At 39.7% G+C, this 27,520-nt stretch overlaps 1 protein-coding gene across 1 annotated transcript in view; it reads right to left on the bottom strand.

Annotated features, from left to right (window-relative positions):
* Positions 1 to 27,520, bottom strand: part of PCSK2 (proprotein convertase subtilisin/kexin type 2) — a 100,571-nt gene that overhangs the window by 62,412 nt on the left and 10,639 nt on the right. The window contains exon 2 of the mRNA XM_031504219.2: positions 18,649 to 18,753. Coding sequence (XP_031360079.1) covers positions 18,649 to 18,753 — 105 coding nt within the window. The remainder of the gene's footprint in view (positions 1 to 18,648; positions 18,754 to 27,520) is intronic.

Raw genomic sequence — 27,520 nt, forward strand, 5'->3', positions numbered from 1 at the left:
ACTGTTCTGCACTTGAACTCCTGAAATGTCCAGTGCTCAGCTTGAGCAGCATATGGAACCCATATGCCCCCAGCAAAAGCCTACAGTTCTTTTCTTGACAAGAGAGGCACCAGATGATGAGTGACTTGACAAAGGGATTGCATCCCATATGAAACTGGAGGCAGGAGAGCCAACACAGTGCAGTGGTGGGGACACACACAGCTGGCCCAAGCATATCAGAGCCCACAGAGAAGGAAAAAACCCGTGAAACTGAGAAAATCATGAATATGGTCAGGTTCATCCCAGAGGAAACTCTCCTCAGAGACAGGGCAGCACAAGGCATCCCCACCCCTGGAAGAATTCAAGGCCAGGTTGGAGGGGGCTTTGAGCAAGCTGTTCTTCTGGAAGGTGTTCCTGCCCAGCAAGGGGCTTGGAACTAGATGGTCTTTAAGGTCCTTTCCAACCCAAACCATTCTTTGATACTGGGACACAGAAGCATAGTCTGAATATTCTTCATGGGTTTTTTTCAACACCCACTTCAGCTTTTTACACCCTTGCCCATGTTTTCCAGCAGCCTGCCCCACAGACTGCTGGCCAAGCCGCTCTCTAAAGCACATCTGCAATATTAATTTTTTTTTTTCAAAAATCTTAGAGGCAAAGAGGTTTCTGCCTTGATTTCAAGGGATCAGGTCATCCAAGTGGTTTGAAGTTGTCACAAGCCCCTCTATTTATCCACTGCCTAGAGCAATGAAAAATGGTTCCTGAAGAATACAAAACTCATTATTAATTTGCAGTTGCATGTGCACCAGCAGGGATTTTGGTACCAGAATATTTCCTAGTTCCCACTGGGTCAGAGCAGAGGCTGGTTTAAATGAAGTGATAAAATTATCATCTTGATGAAAATTCTATAAGCCATTGTTGCTTTTTTTGGCCAGGAATAAGGACGTATCTTTTCAGTTCAGTTATTAGCATAAAATAATTAGACTTCAGGGTATATTTTGCTCCCAGTGTACATACATAAGTTGCATTAATATTAATAGGGACTTCTTTATTCATGCTCATTGAAAAGAGCCCATACCTCAAAGGACTGAGAAAAGCAAAAGCATATTTAGGGTTTGGTCTATCACCAAAGATTTCCACAGACTGCTGTAAACTGCTGTCTTCATTGTCTACTTCTTTCTCTTCCTAGTTTATTTCCAATGAGACAAATGTTTAGCAGATCATGGAAGAAAATAATTTGCTCAGGATTCCCACTGCCAGCAATCAAAAATGTGCATGCAAATTCTATGGAAATTACTCTGTTCAGACTTTGAGATCAAATTCATGTTATGGTTTCCACAGAATAAAAATTTAACAGAAAAGCTTCCCTCATGAAAATGTATTTCTCATATGAGAAGTGATGAATCTCTGATTAATACTAACAGTGCCTGCTGCACACCCTTTTAAGGGCTCTTCATATTTCCAAAAAGCCAGAATTAATTTGTGTTATGGCAAGCACTCAAGATCTATCTTCCCTGAGCAACAAAAGGGAGATTTAGGAAAATAAACTATTACAGCAAAAGGATTCACTTCATGGCAAGAAGAGATGCCTAGACTGGCACCAGGATAGAAAGTCCCACGTCTTGGGCCTGAAGAAATATAAAACATCCAGTGCTAAATGACAGAATCACAGACATGGCAAGTGATCACTAATCAATGACATCAGAGATGACATCCTTTGTTCTGGGCCTTTCCTTTAAGGACAAGGTGAGCTGTACCTATAAATAACCATCACCAAAGAAAAATTATAAACAACAAAGCAATGCCAACAATACAGCAGAATTATATGAGGGATGAAACTGCCACAGTCTTGGTTCAAAATATCATTTTATGAGATTGAGGGTAATCGTAGTGTTCTGCAAAACAGGGAAATCTGAAAAAAAGACCAGAAAAAACCTCTGGGGTCCATGAAAAGGCCTGAAAATTTCCTTTATCTCCTCTGGGTAGGGCTCCTCATCATTCCTCACTTTTGTTTCAGGGAAGGTCAACCCAGTTATTATTGTTAGTCTCTCTTGTTTCATCTCACCCCATTTCACCATGGACTGAATTGCAGATGAAATCTGGGTAATGTTTTAGCTTAGAAAGAACTTTTTTTAAAATGCAATCACATTCCCTATCCCAACACCAGCTGCCACTGTAACAACAACAACAAAAAAAAAAAAGTAGTGAGAATGGTGTCAGAGGAACAAACAGTCAGGATGGAGGAGGCAGGAATACTTAAACTCTTAAAACTCTGACACACCACAGCAAAAAAACAATCAGGTGAACCTCTGCAGTGGAACAACAGTGTACATTTGGCATTAGCTTCTTGGCAAAGATTCAGTCCTCCAGCAGTGGAAAGACCCAGGTTCCATCTCCTCTTGTCCAAGGGTAAATACACTCTATTCATTTCTGTGAGATTGCTTCAGATTTTCACTGCTGCAAACCGGAGAAACGCCTGTCTCTTGTTTTTAACACCATTCCTCTAAAGAAAAACTGTTCAAACCTCCCTCTGGTTGAACTCAAAATTCACAGGTCCCAACAGGTGATGAAAACTGTCCAAGGCAATTTTTCTCCCCTTTCTATTAATTCCCAAAGCAGGCAACATTTAGAGAGGCTGAAAGCAGAAGCTCATACCTTACCTGAACATGTAACTGAGGTCATGGCTTGGCCAAGAATGAAGGAAGCAGATAGTTATTATGTTTGCTTTTTTTTCGTGAGATCTCACAAAAACACAGTCCTTGAAAGTCACTTTATTGCTCAGGAATCTTATCTGAGGTCCTTACATAAAATAGGGCTGAAAAGGAAAAAAACACCTTATCTGTTGTCTACCTTCAGAAGAAAAAAAATAAAGGCAGAACTGAAAAAAGTTCTCTCATAGTCTCCCCTCATATGTTTCCTCTCAGTTTAACTCAGGACTTGGCAAAAAAACCCCATATAAATCTCAAGCAAATTATTCATCATGTCTTTCATCAAAATCATTAGCTCCCCTAGTCAGTCTGGGCAAGCAGCTGCTGTTTTAATCAAGCAAAACATATTAAAAGAGGTTTCAATCACTTCACAAAGGGGACAAAAACTATTTATCATTTCATTCTCCATCTCCATCAGAGTGTAATGCACTCACTCACAAATGCCAGAACCTGGGCCTGGAGGCAGTGCTGCAGTGTGGGATCAGACCTAAGAAGATTCCTGGTCCTGATGATGCTCCTGGCAGTTGGGGCAGGAAGACTGCAAGGAGCTGAATAACACCTTCCTACCTGCTGAGGTCCAGGAGACCTCCAACTTCCACGAGCAAATATCAGAGCAAAAGCCTGTAACACCTACATAACCCTAATTGCTAAGAAATCATTGATACATCTGACAAACCATCTCCTCCCCAACCAACCATTACAAGTTTGGAGTCAGTAGATTAGTCTAATGCAGGTCTAAGGTAGCAAAAGGACACACAGTTCCCCAAATTTCTGCTGCTTTTCACCTGAAAATACAAAGGCAAGGGGCTGTTGGATTTTACCTTCTGGGAAACATTGAATGTGTATATGTCAGATATATGAAGTAAAACACATTCAGTCAATTTGTGCATAGCTTATGCAAAATGCAAGTTGTTCACTGGACAGCAAAGAATGAAAATAGCAAATTAAAAAGTACTATTTAGGTTAAAGTCTCCTGAGCATGAAGTCAGTTCAAATCTCTGTTAATGCTGGAGAGGTTTTCTCCATCTGCTGCTGCTTTTAACCAGGATAAAGAAATACCTGGGAAAAGCTGGAATGAGCCATGGGGAAGCAAGGACAGGAACAGAGGCAGGATCACTAGTTCTGGAATATACCTAGGGATAAATGACTCCATACAATTGTGTAATTATTTTATGCTTAGATAGCCTCTAGCACAGTAATTCCTCCTGCACCTCCAGGTCATGCATGTGGAAGCACTAGACAACTAATCACAGTTTAAGGTTACTGTCCTTTGTGTAAGTCTTTTGGGCTTCAGAGGATCTGCTCTAATCTCTTGGGTTTCATTTTTCTCCCACTGTTCTCATCTCAGTTTTCTTAGTGCCCAGGTGTTGTAAAGACTACAAATGGCTGTAATCCAACTTCTGTTTTTTTGTTGGTGGTGGTGGTTTTTTTTTTTTCTTTCAGACAGTAGATTGGGCATCTCAGATATACTGCGAATTTCCTCTGCTTTGCTGGATGACCTTTTGCAAAATTAAAGGTCCTCTTCTTCACACATTTATTTCCAGCATTTGTGAAATACACATAATCCATATTTGAAGTGTGCTTTGAAACCTGTACTTAAACATTATTCCATTAAATACTATAAAAGACCACAAATTATTTCAGATGGACAGATCATTTCAGTGTGAGAGCTGCAAGTATTAAATCACCGAAGCAGCCCTTTTCTCACTTCTGTCTATTTTGTAGGCAGACAGAAAGTATTCAGGAAGATTCATTTGACTTTCTGGCTCCCACTGAATTATTCATTGTTTGCCAGTCAAGTAGGTAATTCACCTTGCATACACTTCTCAAGTGCAGTGCTAATAAGAAAACCACACTGAGTTGATTTTTCTGACAAACAACATTTTCATGTAAACAGCTGTCCTTAAAGAAATGCATCCTCTGTCTATACAAAAATGTTCAATATTCTGCAATGAATGGCAGGACACCAATAGACGTCAGATCGATTCACACTGCTAAAAGCAATGTTCTTTTTCATACCTTTCCATCTCAATCTGGAATTTGCATTTCTTTCATACATTTAAGCTTTCTTCCAAGCCTTGCTGGCACATGAAAGTGAAACCACTTCATCATTAAAACCCAAATTCCACTGAGATAGCATATGGCAACTCTGAAATGAAACAAAAAAAAAAATTCTCCCTATTGGAAGTTGCTTGCTCCATATAAAGTCTTCATCTTTAGGGATAACAACCCAAACCAAATCATTTCTATCCCCTTTTCCAGGTTTTTCACCTGCTAGCTTCCAGGAACTAAAAAGAAAATACCAGTTGTAGCTCATCTTCTCAGGTTAAGGGGTGGGTTTTTCAGTTTGCAGTGAATTCTAGACCATGAGTAAAGTGCTTTCTCCTTTCAGGGACTGCACCACTCAGCTTGCATCATCTCCTCAGAACGGGAAAATCTGCTCTGGCTGGATGAAATCTCAGCCTCCTTAGATGTTCTCAGAAAAGGCAGAGTGAGCTGAGCTCCCCTGGATTTGTTTGTGAGAAGCTCTAGTCCCTCACAGTGGCACTGCTGCCTTTAAGTTTGTTTTTAGCCATCCAGAACCAATTAGGAAGACAAGTGAAGGAAGCAGTGAGCTACCCAGGAGAAGGCTGGCTGGAGGAGTCCTGGCTGATCATCAGATGCTTCTTTTGGAGCATCTTGTCTTCCACTATTCTTCTTTGAAACATGCATGATACATACTTTTCACACTCTAGAAACTGGACTCAGACTGACAGAAGTCTGGGATTAGGATGTTCATTTAGAAAGATTAATGGAACTGAAGAAAACCGTCAAAAATGACCATGAAACAAAATCTGGAAAGTTCCAACCAAAAACTCAGAAACAAAATGAAACTTTTTTTTTTTTTTTTTTGCTAAATAAAATCATTTGATGCTATAAAATACTTTGTTTGAAGTCTTTCAAATATGAAAATGTAGACTCTACTTCCCTGTGACTCACGATCAACAATATGAGTTGAAGTCTTAAAGATATTTTTTCTTTGGGGAAAACACTAATTATAGTTAGTTGACTGTCCAATGGAAAAATTTTCATAAGTTTTTCTTATAACATGCCCTGCACAACTTGGGGAAGGGCCCTTGAAAATTATGAGATCTGTACATGGTTAGAGCTGGAAACAGGGAAATAAGTTTAACATGGATATTTCCCTTCCTGTTTTCAGAAAATAAAGTCCAGTAGCAATCAAGGGAATTATCCCAAGAATAGCTTATGTTCCAAAAGAAGTAAAACATTCCAATGAATATTTTCTCAGGAGAGCATTCCAGTTGAGAAGTGAAAATAGAGCAAGCACTGCATAATTATTTTAGTATACCTTGGCCTAAGATATCCAGCATTTTTGTCCAAATTCTGCCAGTGATACTTGCTGGCCCAAGGGAACAGGTGTTGCTGTTGAGGCAGGACAGGAATGAAAAGACTCTGACTAGAAGGCTGCTGAGAGTAAAAACTCCAATTTATTCAAAATACACTGCTCTTTTGTACAGAGCTTCACAAGGATCAAATCCATTGGTTCTGAAGGGAAAACAACCCTCAGCATTGGTGCAGAGTGCTTGACACACAGTGATAGAACTTAACTATAAACAATGTGAATAACAAGAGAGATAAAGAATTATTTACATCCTTCTCCAGCTCTTTCACAGGATTTTGTCTCGTTAGAAATTCTCAGTTTCTTTCTTTGAATCTGAGTCCCTCAAACAGGTTCAGGGAATAAGTGAAGGTTTTATAACACAAGTTCAGTTTGTTTGGAGTTGGAAAAAAAAAAGAGCAGCTAAATGGTGCTTACAAAGTTTATAGAAGGTATCTCATTTTTTCAAGTCACTGTGCAGTCACTGACTACACTGTGGTTTTTCCAAAGCATGAAGTAGCTACAGCCAACAGCTCCTCAAACGCCTTGATTTTTTTCTTTTTTTTTTTCTGTTTGTTTGTTGTTGTTTTTTTTTTTTTGTTTTGGTTTGGTTTTTTTTTTGTTTTGTTTTGTTTTGGTTTTTTGTTGTTGTTATTTTTGGGTTTTTTGGGGTTTTTTTTTGGGGTTGGGTTTTTTTTTGTTTGTTTGTTGGTTTGGTTTTTTTTGGGGTTTTTTTTGGTTTTTTTTAAACATCTCCAGACATAACAGCCCTGACTTTGGTGGAACCACAGGGAGGACAAAAGCAATCCAAAAGCTCTGCAGGGCAAGGCTGGCTGAGAGCCAGGGAAAGCAACAGCCAAGCACAGAGGATGAGCTCTGCACTGAGTTTATCATATTTGCTGGATGACAAAGCCAAGTTAGATAGGAACAAATGTAATCAATCCCTCAGCCTCAGACTCCAAGACAAAACACAGGGCATCTCCTCACTCCAGTGGTTCATTTTGTTTTTCAGGTTCTTGATGGGGACACATCCAGTGTATGTGTGCCTCCTCTAAATAAAAGGAATAGGGGTGTGAAGAGCTGGCAAGGAAGAAGAGAACCAGGTATTAACTCTGACTGTAACACTGCAGTGTTACATAACCTAGAGCCTGGCATAATCAGTTCAGTGACACTGCTGTGAGGCCAGGAGCATAATAAAAATTAGATCTGGCAATTCTGGTTCTCCTGTGAAGACTTCATGTCTGCAAAGCTCGTGGATCCCTTACCATATATTCCTCTGTATGAAGTATAATGCTCAGAATCAAGTAAGATAAAGACCATGAAGACAGATGATTTACATTGATGACATGTTAAATCTGTACACATAATAAGGGTGTATTTCTTTTCAGCACTCAGAGAGTAGGCAGCTTGCAATGTAAAACACAAAGCTGTATTTTCACAGAAATGTGGTCATTCAGATACCACTCCTTATAAGCAAAATTGCAGTATTTAACAGAATCCATTTATAATGGTATGGAATTGATATTTTACAAATAATAAGGGAAAATATGTACCATAGGGACGTTTAATATTTCTTAGTCTTTCCATGGTGTTTTGTTCTACCCAGGCATGTTCTCTTCCTCAGTGTGGAAGCTTCCAAGGCCAAGAAGAATTTATTCAACTTCACCAACCCATAACATACATATTAGCATTTTAATTATTATTGGCTATTTTGAGCTCTTAGAGGCTGAAAAAGCAGTAGTCCAATGCAGCATCAAATAATTACTGCAGCAAACTACTCAGAAATAGTTTAGATCTAAGCCTTTCATTTATTTCCATTGTATCTCCAAATACTGCAATCAACTTTCAGTGACCTTTGTAAAACCCCTTTTTGTATTCATGGAGCACATAATGCATAGAACAGTAAAGCAGGTTAAAAAGCATGAGTGGATGCACTACATAATACATTTATTGTGTGATATAGTAGAATATGCCATTAAAGATATTCTTTTAAATTAAGTCTCAGGAGAAAGGGGGTGGAGTTTTCAAAGTCACAGCCCTGTGACACAAGCCCTGGTACACCATGCTTAGATACACCCCAAAAAAACTACACCAAAAAATATTCCAGTCTTATGTTATGGATTTAACTGCACATCCTCAGTTGCACTGCCATTTATTTACTGAAAACGTCATATACATTAAAGTGTACACACAAGAAACCAAATCAACTGTTTTAACATTTGATTTTAACATTGATTTTCTGACATCAATAAAGAAAATAAATAAACTTACAATTTTGCTTCATTCTAGACCTATCATCTCACAGTCTGGGTACCATATACTACCAGACACAATATTTTACTAATTCCATAATCTTCCCAAGTTGTATGTTAAACAATATAATGAAAATCTTTTGAAAGGCAGTTCTCCAGCCTCTGTATTTTGTATTTGGCTTAGAGATTTGCCCAAAAGAAAACAGAGCCCAAAATGTTTGATTGCATTTTTGCATTTTTCCTGAGGAAGGTTTCTTAGCACATAATTTACTTGTACAGGAGAAAAGGAAGTAGAGCTGAATGGACACACTTCCTAAACTGGAAGTGAAGCCAGACTTGAAGACAGAGCTGCACATGGCAGTCTGAATTCTGTCACAGCTCTAATGTTGGTAACTTGGTCGTTTTTGAACCCCCACATATTTTACACTCATCAAGCACCAAATGCCTATGGATTCCTGGATCCAGTGAATGCTGAGATCCTCAAACCTTCAGTGACTGTTAGCTCAGCCTATCCATCCACTGCATTCCTTTTTCAAAACCAAACCAAACTTGTCCTAAGCCAAAGCAGAATTCTGCATCACAGTGGGTTCCATGTTAATGCAAAGCCACTGGCTCACTCTGCCCATTCTTCTCATCCTACTAAAAAGACCCTAAACCATCAGCATCACCACTGCCACTGCTTGCATTGCAATATTTAACAATATTTAACCTCTCTGAAGATCCTAGGCTGGAAATTGCACAGACAAATAACAAAAGCAATGCCTGCCCTAGGAAACAGAGACTCTGCATCAGGCAGGACACAAGAGGGAAACAGGAAAAGGCAGAGGGAGACAGGGGAGCAATACTTGAGTCAGGAGAAAAGACATCAGCAATAAAGCAGAAACTTAACTCATGCAAATTCAGCAATTTACAGACAGCAGAACAGAGGCTGAATGTGGCCAGCTTTCACAACAAGTTTTGTAAAATACTGAACTTCCTCATGGTTACAAGTGGTTTTGAGAAATAAAGCTCATTCCATTGCCTCACACCAAGTATCCTGTTCAGCAATATGAAAATCATAAAATATATGACACAAAGTTGCTTCAAGGGGTCACCTGAACCATCCAGAGCCACAGAGAGAAATTAGCCACATCCAGCTCACCATGGTCACTGTCTAACCTTGTCTTAATACCACCAACCATGCAGATCCCTCAGATCCTGGTGGCACCAGGACTACAGCACATCACTGCTTTTATTTTTGTAAAATTCTACATTAATCTGCACAGTGATGCCTTTGCCCATCATTCTATTACACTACATTACATTCATTTATATTTTTTTCTAATAGAAACACTTCTAGCTTACCCTGAAATCTCAGTGATACAGTATTTTCATAAAAGAGTTTGAGTTTTATGTCACTTTGATAGTCTGTTATTTTATTGTGTGCAGCTAATGGTGCTTTTTCATATAACATAGATATAAAGATATTCAACATTCTTTAATGTTGATCAATTGGTTTCTTTTCTCTGTCTTTCTAGTTACAAACAGAAATAATAGATTAGTTAAGATTAGCTTTTACATTGTGCTGGACATAATTTTCTCCAGTAGCAAACTGTTTGAAATATTCCATACTCAATGGTGTTGTGATATTTTACTTTAGAATTCTATTGCACATCACATATACAATATACATATGCAGTCCCAAGATGAGCCAGTGATGCCACACAAAATCTGAGGAATTTAAACTTAGAAACTGCAAAATTCTTCAGCACCTGCTCAGCACCCTCACACTGCAGTGAAGAGGACTTCCCAATCATTCTGACAGCTTAAGTATCTGAATAACTTTAGGCCTCATCTTTTTTTTTATTATTAGAGAGTCCTTTTTCTGAAGACAGAAATGATCAGGTAATAATTGTGATATCTGAATTAAAGAGCAGCTAGGTGCTTTACAGCTGGAACCCTCACTGGTCACAGAGCTGGACAGAGTTTCCATGAACTGTCAAATCCAGCAACCCTCTCTGGGCAGGAGGAGAGTCTGCAAAGGCCAGGGACAACAAAAATAGATTTCAGATTCAGTTTTCAACAGGCAATCACAGGGAATTCATAGTACAGTCACCAACCAAACTGGATGCCTCACTAAATGTCTGATACATCTCTTTCAACAATTTAATGACCTAAAGATTAGCTTATCCCCTGCATTCTGGAGGCAGAGAAGTACTCCCTTACTTATATAAACATTGCAAGAAGGGCAGAGTCGTGGAAAAACCTTTTTCCTCACTTAACAGACACTTAAATCTCCTCTTTGCAGCCCTGATGATTCTTGTTTGGAATGACACAATTCATACACTATATTTCCTGCAATTACTTATCTGTGCCCTGCTGCCTTATGACCCTTTCTCTTTCCATGTCTGAAGTGCAGGTTGCATTCTACCTTCCCAGAAAATGACTCTGAGTATGAGCTTTTTTCCTTTTTAAACACTGTGCTGTAATCTCTGCTGCTTCTTTCTTCTTGTGTTCTCAGATAAAAAACCTGTATATTTCAATAACCACCCACCAACACCTGTAAAGGGTCCAATTAGCATAAAAGAAAAAAGCCCATTTAAGCATTGAATTTTCTCAGCAATAAGACATACACAAGATCAAGTACCAGATGATATACAGGTGACTCAAGTTCCCTGAAAAAAAAATTGTCTTTTTTTCTTACAATTCTGGCCAGCTGGCTTCATTATGAATTAGAAACACACAGTCTTCAAAAACAGCCCTGAGCTGTGTGGGAAAGCAAAATAAATACAGTGCAGGATGGTCTCAACCTGGAAAAGGTAACACTGCCAGAAGAGGCCCTCTGTGAACTGGTACAAATTCTTGGAAACCCTTCCTCAAACACACTGGATAAAGCATAACACGACTTACAGCAGAAATGACAACCCAGGGATGCATCCATGGAAGTCACTGCCTGTTTTCTGCACAACATCTTTCATTTCTTCAGGATGGCTGAGACAAAACTTTCCTCAGTGCCTGTGTGCAGTGCAGCTTCAATGAACAGAGTGTAGGTTTGAGGGGGGTTTGGGGTTTTTTTTTTCAGCATTGGAAAGAAGACATTTCCTCTCATGAGTTTCTCTTGGCTGTTCAATATTTATTACAGATACTTAAGCAGAGCTTTTGCTACCTAACATTCCATGTCATATCAAAAAGATAACAATGATGCAGGTGTAATGCTGCCCTGTAGTCTCTCAAAATTATGGCAGCTCCAAACTTCTCCTGAATATAATCCTACCAGAATGCCAGCCCCGTGACAGCAGATATCACAGCAAAATGCTAAATAGATTTTACTGGGAAGTCTGTCAACCTCTGCCATCTGCAGCATGTATTTACATAAAAGAGACAAAACCATGAAGGGCTTTTTGTCCTGCCATTCTCCCATCTCTCTGTCCTAACACACACCCATACCTCCCTGCAGGGCAGAGAACTGGATGATGAACCTGAAGCCTCCATCTAAGATTTGAGAGGCCATGGCAAGTCCTGGCCATTACATTAATTTATATCATATTTAGTTCCACAGAAGTCAAAAGTTTTGTATGAATCTGGGATCACTGCTGTGGTGAAATGCACAAAACCAGTTTTTTCCCTCTACCCACAGTGTCAACAGCAGGATTACAACAGGGAACTGGTCAAGTGATGGCCCTTTCTTCTTCTGCTGCCCTTTTACTTTTAGGGGCAAACCAGCTTTCTTCTCAGATGGAGAAAGGATCTTGGAATACCTTCCAAGCTTTTACTTTTTTTTTTTTATCAAACTGGTCAGGAATCTCAGAAACCAAGATGTGGGGCATGGAGCAGGAGGAAAAATGTCAAGAATTGCCATTAAAAAAAAAAAAAGTTAATTGCTCTTATTGCTTTGCTCCAGGGACAGAAAGTTATTTGTCTCCAGTAACAAAAGGCTGGAGAAATAAGTTACATCTCCACAGCAAATACAAAGGTCTGAACAAAGGAAAGCTCCAATGGCTCCTAGTCCTTGCGTCCCCAGATCACTGCATTCCACACTGGCTGGGGAACTACAGAGAACTGAGGAAAACTGGGTTTTTCCTGATCTTATCAGGAAGATTTTCATTTCTGCAAAGGGGAAGATCAGTGCTGACACCTAAGAGAGGCTCCACACCTTTAGCCCAGCTCAAACCTGCCACTAATGTGCTGGAAAAGGCCCTGAGGATTGACTTACACTGTTCTACCATTGCTAAGGGCTGCTGTGCTGCTCCTTCCCAAGCTGCCATCCATCCCTCTTTCTCCCTGTCAAAGAGGAGCCATGGATGAAACACTAAATTCTGGCAGCACTGCACAACCCCTGCCAGGGTGGGGCAGAGGCACTTCTGCATTCACAGCTTGCAAGGGTCCAATCACAAATAAGCCAGTCACATTAAAAGGGCATGTAAAGGATCTCAGGAGAGGAAGGAGATTAAAGACTTTGATTTATTCAATTAAAAGCTTAAATCCTTTGCATTTAAAACCCCCTTCTTATCCTTGCCCCATGAGACAAGCAGTTTGGGAGTATTGCTAACCATGGGCACTGGTGAACTACTCCTGGAAGAAGCTCTGCACCCACCCTCCTCAGATTCATGGCTCAGCACTGCCAAGGCTCCCTTTCTAATCCCTTGCTGAAATGTAACAGCTGCCGTCACTGGGATATTTCTTTCCAAAGAAATCATCATCTAAGTGCCAAACTCACTCTCAGTGGAAGATTTTCATTTAACCTTTCCTCCCTCCACACATGCATATTTATTCTCCCATTAGCAACACAGATCCACTAGCACAGGGATATCAATAATGGGACTCAGCTCTTCTCTGCATATTATAGCTTCTTTCCTGAGCAGGATTAATCTTGGCAGCTGTCTGACAAAAGAGACTGTGTGGGAGGAAAATGGTGTTATCTAAAACTTGGGAAAAACCAAAATCATCTTTGCGAGAAAAAACTATATTTCAACCATTCTCCTTCAGTGGAAGACTATTTACAAACAGAAAATAACCACCAACAGCAAAAAATACAAAAGTATGGATCAAAAAGGTAACAAAATTACCATGAATTTTTTTCTTTATGTGGCCACTTTTAAAAATGTTTACATAATAGTACAGTTGAGACAACAGCTGTATTTATAATATAGGAGACCAGGAGGTAAGTCAGCTTTGAAAATAACAATGAAAGTGATTGGATTTGAATGGCCTGGTTTTGGTAGCAGTGGGGCTGCAGGGGTGGCTTCTGTGAGAAGTTGCCAGAAGCTTCCACCATGTCTGGCAGAGACAAGCCCTGGCAGCTCCAAAGACAGACTTGCCACTGGCAAGCCTGGGACAATCAGAAATGGTGGTAATGCATTTAAAAAGAAAGAAAAAAACGTTATGGTGCAGTTGTAATTGCCAGAGAAGAGCAGGGTGAGAACATGTGGGAGGAACAACCCTGCAGACACAAGGTGGGTGCAGGAGGAGCAGGAGGTGCTCCAGGCACGGAGCTGGGGTTCCTCTGCAGCCTGGGGTGAGCCCATGGTGAGGCAGCTGTGCCCAGCAGCCCACGGAGATCCAGGGGGATGCAGAGACCCACCCACAGCCCGTGGGGAGCTGGGGGTGCCTGAGAAGGGGCTGGGACCCTGTGGGAGGCCCATGGAGAGAGGAGCCCACGCTAGAGCAGCCTGTCCTTGAGGGACTGCACCCCCTGCAAGTGACCCCACCCTGCAGAGGTTTGGGGAGGACTCTTCCCATGGGATGGGCTCAGGCTGGAAGTTGGTGGAGAAGTCTCCAGTGGGAGGGTCCCCACAACTCCTCCCTGAGCAACCAAAGAAAGCACAGGTGAGGAAGTGACCATAACCCCATTCCCTGTCTCCTTGCACTGCTGGAGCTGGAGGTAGAGCTGGGAAGGAGGGAGGGGTGGAGAGGAGGTGTTCTTAAGGGTTCATTTTACTTTTCATAATCCTGCTCTGATTTGGTTAGTGTAATAAATTCAGTTCATATCTCTACCTACAGCCTGTATTGCCCATGATGTTTGATGAGTGATCTCTCCCAGTGCATATCTCAACACATGAACCCTCCTTTGTTATATTTTCTCTTCCCTGTCCCACTGGGAAGGGGAGTGACAGAGTGAGCTGGCACACACCTGGCATCCAGCCAGTATCAGCCCACTACAGAAGCAAATCCCATGGTTGTTTTTTTTTTCTTTAGCTATGGTGGAGCAGGAGAGGACTCCATTTCCCATCCTGCCTCTTCTGTGCTAACAAACAAGGCAATATGAAGTACCTCTGTATTTCTGGCTCACCTTTCCAGGGCAATCACATAAAACATACCATTGTGTCACTGCAGGACACGTGAAAGCACGATGCGAGCCACTGCTATTGCAAAGGTGAAAAAGAGAGAGTTTATTTTCTGACTCCAACTTTTATACTTTTTCAAAGGTGACAGTGGATTGGAGAGTGAATGTGTCACCTCTCCAATGACATTGGACAAACCACCAGTACATCAAGTTTCTCCACCTCTATGAAGGAATGCAAAACAGTATGTTTGTTTACAGAAAGTTGTGTGACAAAGTTCTCTAACAGAATGTAAACTCAGAAAGCTTTAGAAAATCTTAAGAATCAAGGCAACACCACTGGCCCTCACTATTAAAAGCAAAGTTTGCTCTTACAGAAGCTGTATTTCCCCCTACTCACAGGGAAGACTCTCTAAAGGACACTTTATTTCCAGTCTCTCTGGCCAACACACGCTCCTCCATGTCCCACTCAGCTCCTGGACTCCTCCACATCCAGATCACTCAACCTTCTCACTGACTTTTGTCCCAGCCTGTCCCACTTATTCTCTCTTCACATTCACACTGATGCCTGGTCCACACTGCCTGGTCATGGCAAGGGCTGCTTTCCTGCCTGCAGCTCCAGGGAAAAGTCCAGCAGCCCCTTAAATGAAGTCTCCCAAGGAAAAAAAAAAAGCCTAATGGCTGAATTTTTGGTCTGAGATATTTCTGCTAAAGGAATAAACAGATAAAGGCACACGAAAATGCAATTTCACATGGAGAATGCTGGAGATGCCTGCTGTGTCTTAGCTCATTTAGAATTCCAGCTTAAAGATGTAAAAATTGTAAAGGGAATCGCTCCCCTCCCTGCAACTCATTTGGCACCAAAGCTAAAATAACAAAGCTATATAATATATAATATATAAGCTAAAATATAAGCTTATATATTATATAAGCTAAAATAGGCTTATATAATATATAAGCTAAAATAACAAAATAGAAGTGCACCTGGAAACCACAGAAATTTGCAACTGATGCAAAAGAGTCAAAGCAAACATCTCCTGGAAGGTTCTTCATACCTCAGATAATATAATTTAAATAACAAAACAGCCTCCATTTGAAGCAGTTCAGTCCACTGTGGAATTTGCCACCTTGGCAGGACAGTACTGACAGCAAAAGCCACATGCACCTGCAATTTTTTCTTGAACAGTTCAACAGGACAACACTCTATGTGACCACACTACATGGACCTTCATCCACTGCCAGGACTGCTCCAGGCTGCAGCAATATAAATCTATTAAATAATGTTAAAGTATTTGAGATGTTTCTTCAAAACAAAGATTAATTCCTGCTGGATTTTTAGAAAGTTAATGACATTCCATTCCCACCCCCTTGACTGCAGTGATGTAAATCACATAACTGCTGCAATGTTTTTAGCACCACTCCAAATTATTTTGGTTCAAACATACAGTAAATCTTACACAGCAAAGCATTTTTGAGCATTTTAAAGGGCATGCAGACTATGGAAATGATGCAGTAACCTGTTTGCATAGTGCTTTGACATCTATCTTAGGCTCCTGAAATGCTGACATAGATCCTCAAGGGATTCCCTTGATTAAAAAACATTAATTAATTGAGTGAACATCTGTGCTGTTTTTCAGCTAGTAACTAAAATTATCTGGGCATTGTAACACATTAAAAGTGAAAAGTATACAGAATAAGTGCAGCCCACTTTCTCACATTTGGGTAGGGCCAAGCAACTTTGTGCAGCAGCATTTACCACAACAGTTCCTGAGAGATTTTTATAGCCTTGTGGTGGAAGTTTTCTTCCTGGCTAGCCTGAAAACAGGAACATTTTATTCTTGGCTTCACACATTAACATATTAACCATGACAGTGCTGACATTTGTTGCTAAGTAAAATTGATCGTAAATGGTCTAGAAAGCTGCCATTACATTTAGAAATTACTTTTACATTTTGAAATTAAGTACTGTCAACACAACTCATATTTATACACAAATTTGACAGGAATTTTTATGGCTTCACATAGAAAAAAAACTTCACATATAAAAGAAGAAAGGAGATAAGATTAATTATTTTAATTGCTCTCAAACTGTATTATATAAAGCAACTGATGTGTATGATATCATGAGAGCTCAAGGACTATTCAACAGGACAGGCTAAATGAGAAAATGTCATGTTACACATGGAAATGAAACATTGCTTCACCCCCCTTCCATTTCCCAGTGCAAACCATGAAGTCAGAATTCACCCAGGCTCATCCTTTCCCTCACATGGGAGGTATTCTGTTATTTAAACACAGCTTTATTCCCTGAGATCAAAGGAGGGAGCCACTGGTACACAGTAGCACAATGAGGTGGAGATTATTAGGAAAAATGAGATTTCACTGCATGTGACAGAAGCCAACTGGGAGTACAGAAACTGCAAGTATCAGATGATTACAAAAGGGACCATCTCTGAATGAGAAGGTAGATTCACTTAAACTGTTCTTAATAGCAGTGCAGACACTTAGTCTGGAGGTACCAGTGCAAGAGCCAGTCTGGAATTAGCACAGGAGTGCTCAGACATGTGATATTAAATTAGGCTGCAGTGAGAATTGGTGGTTTCATACAAATACCAGAGGTATTTGTAAAATTTTCAGAGACTTACAGAAATATTTATGTCCAAAGAGCATATGGAATGACTCTGCACAGTGACTGTACCCAGCTACTACTTTTCAATGTTCTGACTTAATTGTGTGCTTTTTCTCCTAAATTTTCTCATGCATTTTCTCCTAAGTGCCTTTACAAGACGGGGTGGTTCAGAGACAGGAAACATCTCAGGATATTTGCTTTAGTATCCACTAATTGTAGTATTTCCCCAGTGATTTACTCTCTTATCTCTGCTTAGTAAACAAAATAATGGAAGCCTGTGAATTTCTGTTCAAGGCAGGTTGGACATGTCTCTGCCCCATAACCCCTTACCTGCCCCTGGTTTCTCTTTGGAGAAGGGGACCAGGAAGAGGTACCCCAGAGCACCCAACTCTCAGCATTTTAGGACAGAGCAACGGGGCAGGCAGCACCTGGAACCTCTGTGGTTCCCTCACATGGCTCTCAACAGCAGAAGTGACCAGCCATGGGCATCCTAGTTGGACCTGGGCCTGGAATCACTTGAAATTTCTGCAGAAGCAAGACAATCAAGCTGAGAATTCATTAGACCTTGTTTGCTCTGGTGTCACAACAATAATTATGATCTTATTTAACCTATTGTCCTCTTCTTCCTACTCAAGTGTTTCATTGTCACAGGTGTTCCAATAACACAAATCTGGCAATCACATTATGTCTGGAATAAAATTGTTTCCCTCTCCTCACAGTGCAGTGAATTGAAATCTTAATGAAGGATTAAAAAATAATCTATTTGCTGTCATTACATTCCTTAGGCTGACCTGCTTTCTTTGGTCAGTAAATACCCTTTTTGTGCTACCTGATCCAACTTCAGCCCAGTATTAAACTGGTGCAGAAACTCTGCATATAAGTTAAAAGAATTTGTCAGTGCCAGCTCATAGCTTTCCACAAAAGGGGCCTTTTTCTCCTGTCTGAGAGGTTTATGCTGCTGAAAACTGAGCACACCATTTGCAGACTGCAATCAAGAGCCTCTAAAAGAACTACTCAAGTTTGACAGCTTACACTGGTATTTATACTATTCCCTGAGAAGAAAGGAATCTATGGTGATTGCTGAGAAAGTGCCACTGTTCATACCACGAGGTATTCAGGCTGAGTAACCCATGGGAAGCAGGATTCATGGAGGGGATAGCCAGGATAACCTCAGATGGCTTCTCTCCACATTGCAGAGTGCCCAGAGATGTCCTGGAGACTTACTGGAGAGAGGACACTTCTCAGAGAATGAATGACTACCTCTGACAGTGAAATTAAAATAAGAGTTGAGGCTATTTGGGAAGCATGTGCATACTGAAGCCACCAAGCTTGAAACAAGCATTGGGGAAAAAAACCCATAATCATAGCCACAGATTTGATCTCATATCTCATAAAAAATGGTCTGTATCACAAAGAAAATATGAGAGTGATGAAACACTTACCCTGGAGTCCCTTTCCAGACGAAGCTTGTGTTGAAGGCTGCGTCTTCTCCTGGCTTTAGCAAGACCATTGTGATAAAAAAAGTATCCAGATTCTAAAAAAGGGAGCTGAGGAAGAAGAGAGGGAAAAAAAAAAAAAGAAACAGTCATGGAGCTATTGGCTGTTAATAAGGATGACAAGAAAAGTTTTACCTGTGAAGTGATGCAGGAATCTACGAGAACACTTGTGAAGAGTTATACCAAAGAGCCCAAATCACTTTTGAGAATGCCACTTTTGAGAAGGGCCCCCAGGAGCATTAAACCTACTTGCTACAGGCTCACATTGCATAACTTCACTTGGATGCACTTGGTACTCTTTCCACCTTACATTTAAGGTCAACAGGGCCAATATTTCTGACAGGCACCCCAAATCACAAGATGAAGCATTCCCTATTTCCTGAAAAAGCCAGAATAAAAGAACAAAATTAATTGTAAAATATTTGAAACTCCAGAGATCATCCCACAAATGCTTTGCTGAGCATACCCAAACTGACACCATAAAATGGAAGACAAAAAGCAAAGAGATTTCCACTTTCAGAAAAAAATTATATTTGGAGTTTCTTCTGACCACCCCAAAATGGGGCATACAAAGTATATTAAGAAAACAGAGAGCTCAGTGTTCAGGTGGGAACAGTTTTCTGCACCTTTAATGTCCAAGACATTTAAGGAACAAGCAAACACCTCTGGAGGGCTTCCCATTATTAAATGCATTTCTCTCCTCAGGACTGGCAGAGAGCAACTGGAAGGCTCACAGACATTTAGCTTTTAGAAGCCTAAAAGACATAGTGTTAGGAGAGCATCATCCCACTTCCAGCACTTGATTAGGAAGCTCCACTTCAATCTCAGATTATCAGTTCTTTCCCCATTTGAACTTAAGAGGGACATTCCAATTAAACATTTAAACCTAAGCAAGTCACTGCACGTTTTTAAATTAAGCTAGTCCTTGTAAAAGTTGAAAAAAATTGATTGGGAAGTTACACATTAATGGAATGACTACTTCAGCTTCAAAGGTTTGACTATCCTGCATGTAAAATACCTTTTTAAAAGAGATACTCTAGAACAGCTATGACAGTCTGTTCCTCTCCTTTTTATTATCTATACTTCATGATAACATAAACATCTTAGCAGGAGTTCAAAGTTCTTTACTGAAATACAAAGGCTGATGTCTAGATAGAAAAAAAGTTGAGAAAACCTGGGCTGAATACAGGTAGCAGCATCATGAATAAAATAAAACAGATGCCTTTCCTTTATACACATATATGCAGTACATAAATATAAATTACCTTCTATGAAATTGCCTCCTGTTTCAGTCAATCTATCACTATATCTGGTACACTTCCACAAACATAATTTACTATACGTAGAAAGCAGTGTGGAAATAGAAGACAGTGAATTCTGAAAGTTTAAAATCTGGTAATTCCAAAAATGAGCATGCAAGTTTGGTTTTCCTTTTCTTCAAAGTACTTCTTTATGTTAATTGAAACATTTACTATCAATGAAATGAAAGCATTTAGTTTTCACGTTAGAATTCCATTCTGTATGATATATAAATGTGAAGTAACTTAAAAAAACCCCAAAGCATCCTTTTCTGATAAAAACACCTCTTTTAAAGTGCTTATAAAATGTTTAGGAGATTTCATCAAAATCATTATGGTTCCCTGGAGCTGATCTGCATGGCTGACTGGAAGGCTTTTCTGGGTGAATAATCAGAATATTTAGCTTCAGCTCCATACACCTGTGAAAAATACAACTGAGATAGAAGGAGCAAGACTATGAAAGCTCACAGTAAAGGCAAACAAAATCCCCTGCACTTTGTATATATCCTCAGAGTCAGAGCTCTGAAAGTTCAAATTCTGTCTAGGTTTAGGTAATAGCTTTAAAAAGCAAATTTACATTTAAACTTGTACCTGACATCTTTGCCAAGGGGGTGATCAGGTATTTACATAATCCATAGTTTGGTAATAGATCTGGCTCCCGTGGAAAAGGCGCTTCCCCCACACTGAATATATTACTATATGCCTCAAAAACATGCGGGGGGGGGAAAAATCTAAATAGGCAGATTAGTTACAGCTTGAAATCCATCCTGGTGTGTGATATCCATTACCATCCTTTGCTGCCTGTGGCCCAATTAGCCTTCTAATTCTCTCCATGAAATCAAGCTACTTTTCTTCCTTTTATTTCAGTATCAACCGTTAAAATTAAATCCAGTCAAATATTGATCTTGATGTTCTTCCATTAAGGATTAGTCTAAGCAATTTCAAAGATATCTGGGAATATGTAAAAGATATTTGCTGTTTATTTCCATATAAGTTTCTAACACCTCTTAGCATGAAGCAATATTGCATACAGTAACCTTTTAAAGCTGATGTATTCAAGTTTGACCATAAGCCATTACAATTAGTACAACAGTGACCAGATTTATGGACAAAGTCATAAGATTGACTAAGATTATTCCACTCTTCCACAGTTATCCCAGTAATCTTTGAGGAACTCGGATATTTTATGGTTCACATGGCTTTTCACAGCAGATCAGACCAGAGGGGGACACCTAGGAAGGCAGCTCAGTGAGGCAAGATTATGTGATCCAGCACTGTGGATTGTGAATGTGAAAAAAATGCATATTATATGGCTCTACGCACATAGTTACTATATGTATTATGTTATATTGATTAGTTGTGCTTTTTTAGTTAAAATGAAGATTTTTAGTAGTTAAAATAGAGACTATGTACGTGGGTGGGGAGGTTTTTTGTTTTTGTTTTTTTTTTTTTTAGGCATGAGATACTTGCTTCGAGGAACACCTAAATCTTCCAAAGGAGAGGAATTTATGGCTTCTTATCAGAAGAAGCTAATTTCTCCAGGCCTTGCTCAGACTCAAAGACTCCATGGGGATTAAAGGAAACAGCTGAGATACAACAGACAGAGCTCTTGTTTTAAATAGAATGTATGCATAACCATGAAGAATATATGACTATGCAACAAGTGTGTTGTTTTAAGGTTATTCCTTTGTTCACAAGACATGCTTTTCATGACTTAGTGTCCAAGAGCATCTGGATGCCTGTAATTCTTTGCTTTTTATTGTCTTGTAATTGTCCTAACTCTAAACTTTATTACTCTAATTGTATTACTATTTTTATAACCATTTTATTATTATTACACTTCTAAAATTTTAAAAACCAAGTAATTGGCGTTTTTCACAGTGAATAATCAATAGCAGAAACCAAGTAATTTTCAGGAAGAATCTAAACCCTGTAGTAAACCCTTGAAATCAATGAACATACATTTGGGAGAAATCAGACACCATGGATGGAAAGGGCCTAAAATGTCAATCTTTGAAAAGGATTCTGCACTTAGATCTGTGAATACCACAAAGGAATGACTGAAACTCCCATTTCTGAGGGATTCCTGCTACCAGACCAGTAATTTCTTGGCCACAACCAAATGGAGGACACAGGTAGCTCACAGCAGGATTTACATTCCCACTATCAGCTACTCCAGGAAGTGTCTTTTGATATGGAGCTAGAATAAAAGAGCAAATAGTGAGATGAACAGTGGAAATAATGGAGTGAAATGAAAACAGATCTCTTGTACATAAAGACTCCGACGTGTGATCAGCAGAATCTGCTTTGTGATGTTGGAGCTGTAAAGCTGGAATTGTTGTGGAGTAAAATTCCTATTCTGGCAGCAGCAGGCTCAGCATGTACCATGGAACAATAATGCACTCAGCCTGGTGGCTCAGGTTCTTTTGGTAAGAAAAAAAGCAAAGCTTCCTGCCCTCAAAAAAAAAAAATAGCAATTAAGTAAGATAAGTAATTACTGGAAAGCACTTTAACATTCAAGAGAGGAGGATTACTTAGAATTAGAAATAGGCCTAGTTATTGCCTTGATGTATAAATATTGTCCATTACAAGGCACAACTGCCAGAATCTCTGGAATTACAAGCACTTCATTACTTGCAATATTTGTGTAAAAGCACTGGTGGAAAATACATACAAGCAAAACCAGAATCACAAATACAAAACAGCAAGTAGAGCAAAACATTTTATATCCACCTGTCTCCTTTTCTTCATATTTGCAGTCTCCTTGTGGCTATTAATAACACTTTCTGAAGCAAAAATGAAATGTGTTTAAACCTCTTCCTGAAGGACATGGACCAGAAAATAACTTTCAAAAATTCAGTGATCAACTAAATGCAGGAAAGAAAAATTCTTTCAGTGGAAGAGACTTAACTGAAAGCAAAATAGACTTGATGATCTTAGATTCTTTTCCAACTTTAACAATCCATGATTCTATGAAAATGCCTAAGATGTACAATTTGGTATAGAAAGAAGCAGGGAAAAATTCATATTGACCACAGTTTTAGCACCAATAGGTCTGAAGTACCTTAGCTGTTCCAAAGCACAGAGGTTGAGGTGAAATTACTGAAATAAAAATGAGTAAGTGAAATTCATGGTTCTCAACCTTTCTGCACTCTCCTCCTTACAGTCTTTCCCCAGAAAGAAAAGGGAGGGACTCTGTGCTGCCCTGGATGCCACTGCTGGGAAGAAGGGCTGTAAAAACACAGCTATACTTCTCCCCTGCCAGGCCCAAGCATTGCTCCAGAGAAATGCCATTCTCTGGTAAGAAAAGGGAGAAAAAGACAGTCCATGCTGGGCCCTCAACTGCTCTGAGAAGGAAAAATCAGGTATAAAGTAGCCTGTTCCTCAGAGACACCTGATCTAGGATGGGGCAGCACACAGAGTTCCCAGAGCTCCCATCCCATCTTGTCTACTTGACAGAGAAAATCAAACTGCCCTTCTTGCTTGGTCTTGCCTTGAGCAATATGCACAGTGATACCAGCTGCTGTTTTGCCTGCCCAAAGCAAAGGAAAGGAACATCAGCTGCAAAGCAGTCAGAAGTTTAAAGAAAAGCCACAGAAAGACTAAAATCAGATACTGCTCCTCATTCTAAAACTGCAGCAAGTGAGACCACCTTGGGCAGAGCTAGCACAGCAAACAAGCATCAGCATCTCCTGACCCATCTAGCAAAGGTATTATGAAGAATAAATTCTTAAGAAAATTCCCAAGTTGAATTAAGCTGCCAGTGGCATCAATACTTTATCTGGCTCTCAGGGAGAGGTCCAGCATTCACAGTCTGTCACGAGTTTTAAGATGTAATATAGAACACAAAAATAAAGGTGAACATTGGTTCCAAGGCTTATCTTTAATATCAAATTTTACTGGCTCCTTGTCTTTAACATTGCATTTTACTGGCTCACTAAAGAGCTCTACATACATTATGGTGCCCACAAAAAGCTTAAGAACAACCTGGATTGCTCCCTCTTGTTTTAATGGGAACTATTAAAACAAAACTATTAAAAACTATGGCCCAGCCTTGCCATACTGCCTTTCACACTGTTTCACACAGTGCAGAATCCCTACAGCACTCTGCTGATTTATGTGCATCATTTGCAATGATTTCTCCCCAATGTAATATTCTAAAACCTGTTTACTTTCACCTTTTGTTAAGATCCCTCTCCCAAGTTACTAATGGGGATAACAGTCCGCAACAACTTTATTTTGAGCAAAATCATTTATAAATACAAGAGGGGCAATTTATAGCAAGTTGCCACCTTCTTTGGTCACCAAAACCAGTATAAATGGATCTGTCAGTGAATGGGATTCACAGAAAGCACTCATGCAGCCAGGCTGACAAAGACCCTCCCAGAGCTCCTTGCCTGCCTTTGTATGAATATGTGGCCATGGATGTGAGTTCAAACAAACATTGGTTCTGAAGGGAAAAAAAATATACCCGTCCCCCCAAAAATTTTTTTTTCCTTTATTTTAAAGAAGCATAACACAAACCATCTCTCCCCAGAGTCCAAGCACTGCCCAAGCATCATTTCTGACTTGGAAAGGAACCATAAATTGGCACAGATGAGTTCTTTCATCCCATTACTGCTCAGTAATACAGAAAATATCACCTAAACCCAGTACAAATAAATGTATTTGGAGCCTTCACGGGCCCCACACCTTCAGTTACCATTGTAAGAGAAGCACAACAAAGTACCTCACAGCAGAAATTAGAAACATTTTTGAAACCTTTTCATCTCGGTTTCACCAAATGCACTGAGGACGCTTATAAATATTCAATATTAATACTTAAACTCTTTTGCTCTAATTTTTCCCCACCCTAATTAGCATAGAAATAATTTTACCTTTAATAGATGGGAGCCAAATCTGAAGTCAAAAGCACTCACTCACTTTAGGGATGAGGCACCGAAATGACACAAGAACAAACACCAAAGGATTAATTCAAACATTGCTAGAGAAATGTGAAATAGCACAGAGGAGCAGACCAGAGATCACCCAACATGAAATCCAGTCTTCTGTATCCCCATGGCCTCAGGCAAGGATTTCACACTTGCTCATTAGTGTGCTATAATTATGCTGAAGGCTCACAATAAGGATCTCAGGTGGAGCCAGGGTTCTGCACAAGCTCCAAAGAGCCCCAGGGACTGGCACAGTCAGGCCCAGGTCTGAGTGCTGTGATTCAGCCCCCCTGGCTCAGTTCTCCTTGTACCTGTGTCCTGTAGCCAGCTGCCCCCACCGAAGTCTCATCTGCTTCTCTTGGCAAATCTGCCAGGTGGAAGTGCTATAGGCACAGCTCCAACACTCCCAAAAGGCAAATTTCATATGAAAACATCATCAGAGCATCCTTGTGAAATCAATTCAGTAACACAAAGTGGCAATTTCTCTTACAAATTAATTCATAAATGCCTGTCTTAGACATTTTCATGCGTTTTCAGCTCTGTTTCATATAAATACCCAACTATCTCTTAAAGGAATCAGCAACTGGTGGTGGGAGTAAGAAGGGACCAAGACTAAGTAGAGAAATACAAAAGTCAATGGAAATATTGTAACACACATGATAAACACCACCTGTTACTGTTATTTAGAATAGTGGTTACCCTGCAAGAACACAGCAGCCCTGCTCAAAAAATTCTATTGCATCTTCTCAAGCCAGCAGGAGTAATTTCCAAAAGTTTCTCAAAGATTTCCTCACTCCCATAGCAAAATTATCTTCTCCTCTAGAAACAGTGCAAAGTCAAAAGTGATGTCCAAAGACTTTGTAGAATATATGTCTTTGGATTTTATTTTATCTAAAAGCCTTTTTTATAAATTGTATAAAATTTTACTTTATAAATTTTATATTAATTTATTATATGAAATTATTTATAAAATTTTATTTTATAAAACAAAGCCTTTTGCCTAGTCCTTCTTGCACGCAGCAAGAACAGTCTCCTCAACAGCTGGACATGAGGTGTTTAATAAAAACCTGGAAGTAAATGAAAGAAACTTCACTGGCTGTGGACTGAGATTACCCTTACATGTCCAATCTGTCCATGAGCAATTCATCTGAATGCCCTGCACAATTCATGGCAAAAGAAAAAGAGAACCTTTCAGAGCATTATTCATCTCACTTTTCTGAGGTGGCCATGTTAGGGACAAGCAGAGCTGAGCCCCAGGAGCTCTTTCACTCTGAATTCTGTAAGAGAAGCACTGCTGCTCAGGTAGATCAATTCTGATGTTAAATGGCTACTCTCATTTTCTCATCAGTTTTGTTGTTGGATTACCCCACCCAGAGCCTCCAAGCCTTTACAAAACACTGCTCCATTGGTTTGCTTACAAGTTTGTGATATTTGGAATTGGATCTGCAATTGAATGAATCACACAGGTGTAAGGTTTTATTGTATCTGTATCACTGTTAGGTTTGGCACTGAAGAGCTCCATCCTGCAAGCACAGAAAGTCATACAAGTGGCAATACTCTGGATTTGCTGATAGTTTTATCAGTGAATTGGAGAAGTCATTTGCTACTTTAAAAATGGTTATTCTGGTTTATGGCAATGGATCTGTGCAGTTTAGAGAGTTTTATCTGTCACTCCCCAGTAACTGTAAACACCATTATCAATTCTACCACATGCCCTGTGGAAAGCACAATACTTCCCACATTTCAAGGAGAATGTTGCTTATACACTAACCCTCAAATTGGACTGTGAGTTAATCCAGGCTGTCATTACCTGGAGTAGGTGATTATTACTGATAGGCTGAAGTGAAGGCTGAGCAATCATCATTATGTCCTCTTACATAAATGGGGTGGCTGTGGGTGTGTGTGCAAGAAGTGCACCTCAGTCAAGCCCTGGGCACCAGAAAAAAATCTGGAGTTCAGCACAAAAAGTCACTGGGAGTATCTACCAGCTGTGTTGTCATTTTTAGCAGCAACAAACGACCACTGGGAAAAGGAGACAACCTCTCCAATCATTCAGCTGCACAACTCCATAACAACCACACAAACAACAGATAAACATACACATCATTTAGAATAATTAAGTAAATATGATTTCATGAGAAGGTGAATCAATTAAATTTTCTTAAAGCAGGTATGTGCAACACAACATTGGGAGAATTTTACCATCCCATTAAAACAAAACACCTCCACCCCTAAAAACAAAACAATAACAAAGGAACACAACAAAATAAAATTAACAAACACCTCCCCCCCCCAAACCTAAACAAACCAAAAAAAAAAAAAAAAGAGAGAGAAAAGAAGACAAACAGAAATCAGACTCCAGATATTCTTTACAGACAATTGGTCAGTACTTGACCCAGTTAATTAACCAAAATTCATTTAGTCTGAGGCAGTCAGTGCTGTAAGAATAAAGGGAGGAAAAAGGATGGTGATCCAGAAGTGGCTTTGCCAGTTCCACGTTTTATTAACAAAGGTGAATAAAATTTTGGCTGTAAGTACCTTCTTCCTGCTTGGACCCATGGAGGTCCTAAGGGTATTCTGTCACTTTCT

Source organism: Lonchura striata, chromosome 3, assembly GCF_046129695.1.
Source record: "Lonchura striata isolate bLonStr1 chromosome 3, bLonStr1.mat, whole genome shotgun sequence".
Taxonomy (NCBI): Eukaryota; Metazoa; Chordata; class Aves; order Passeriformes; family Estrildidae; genus Lonchura; species Lonchura striata.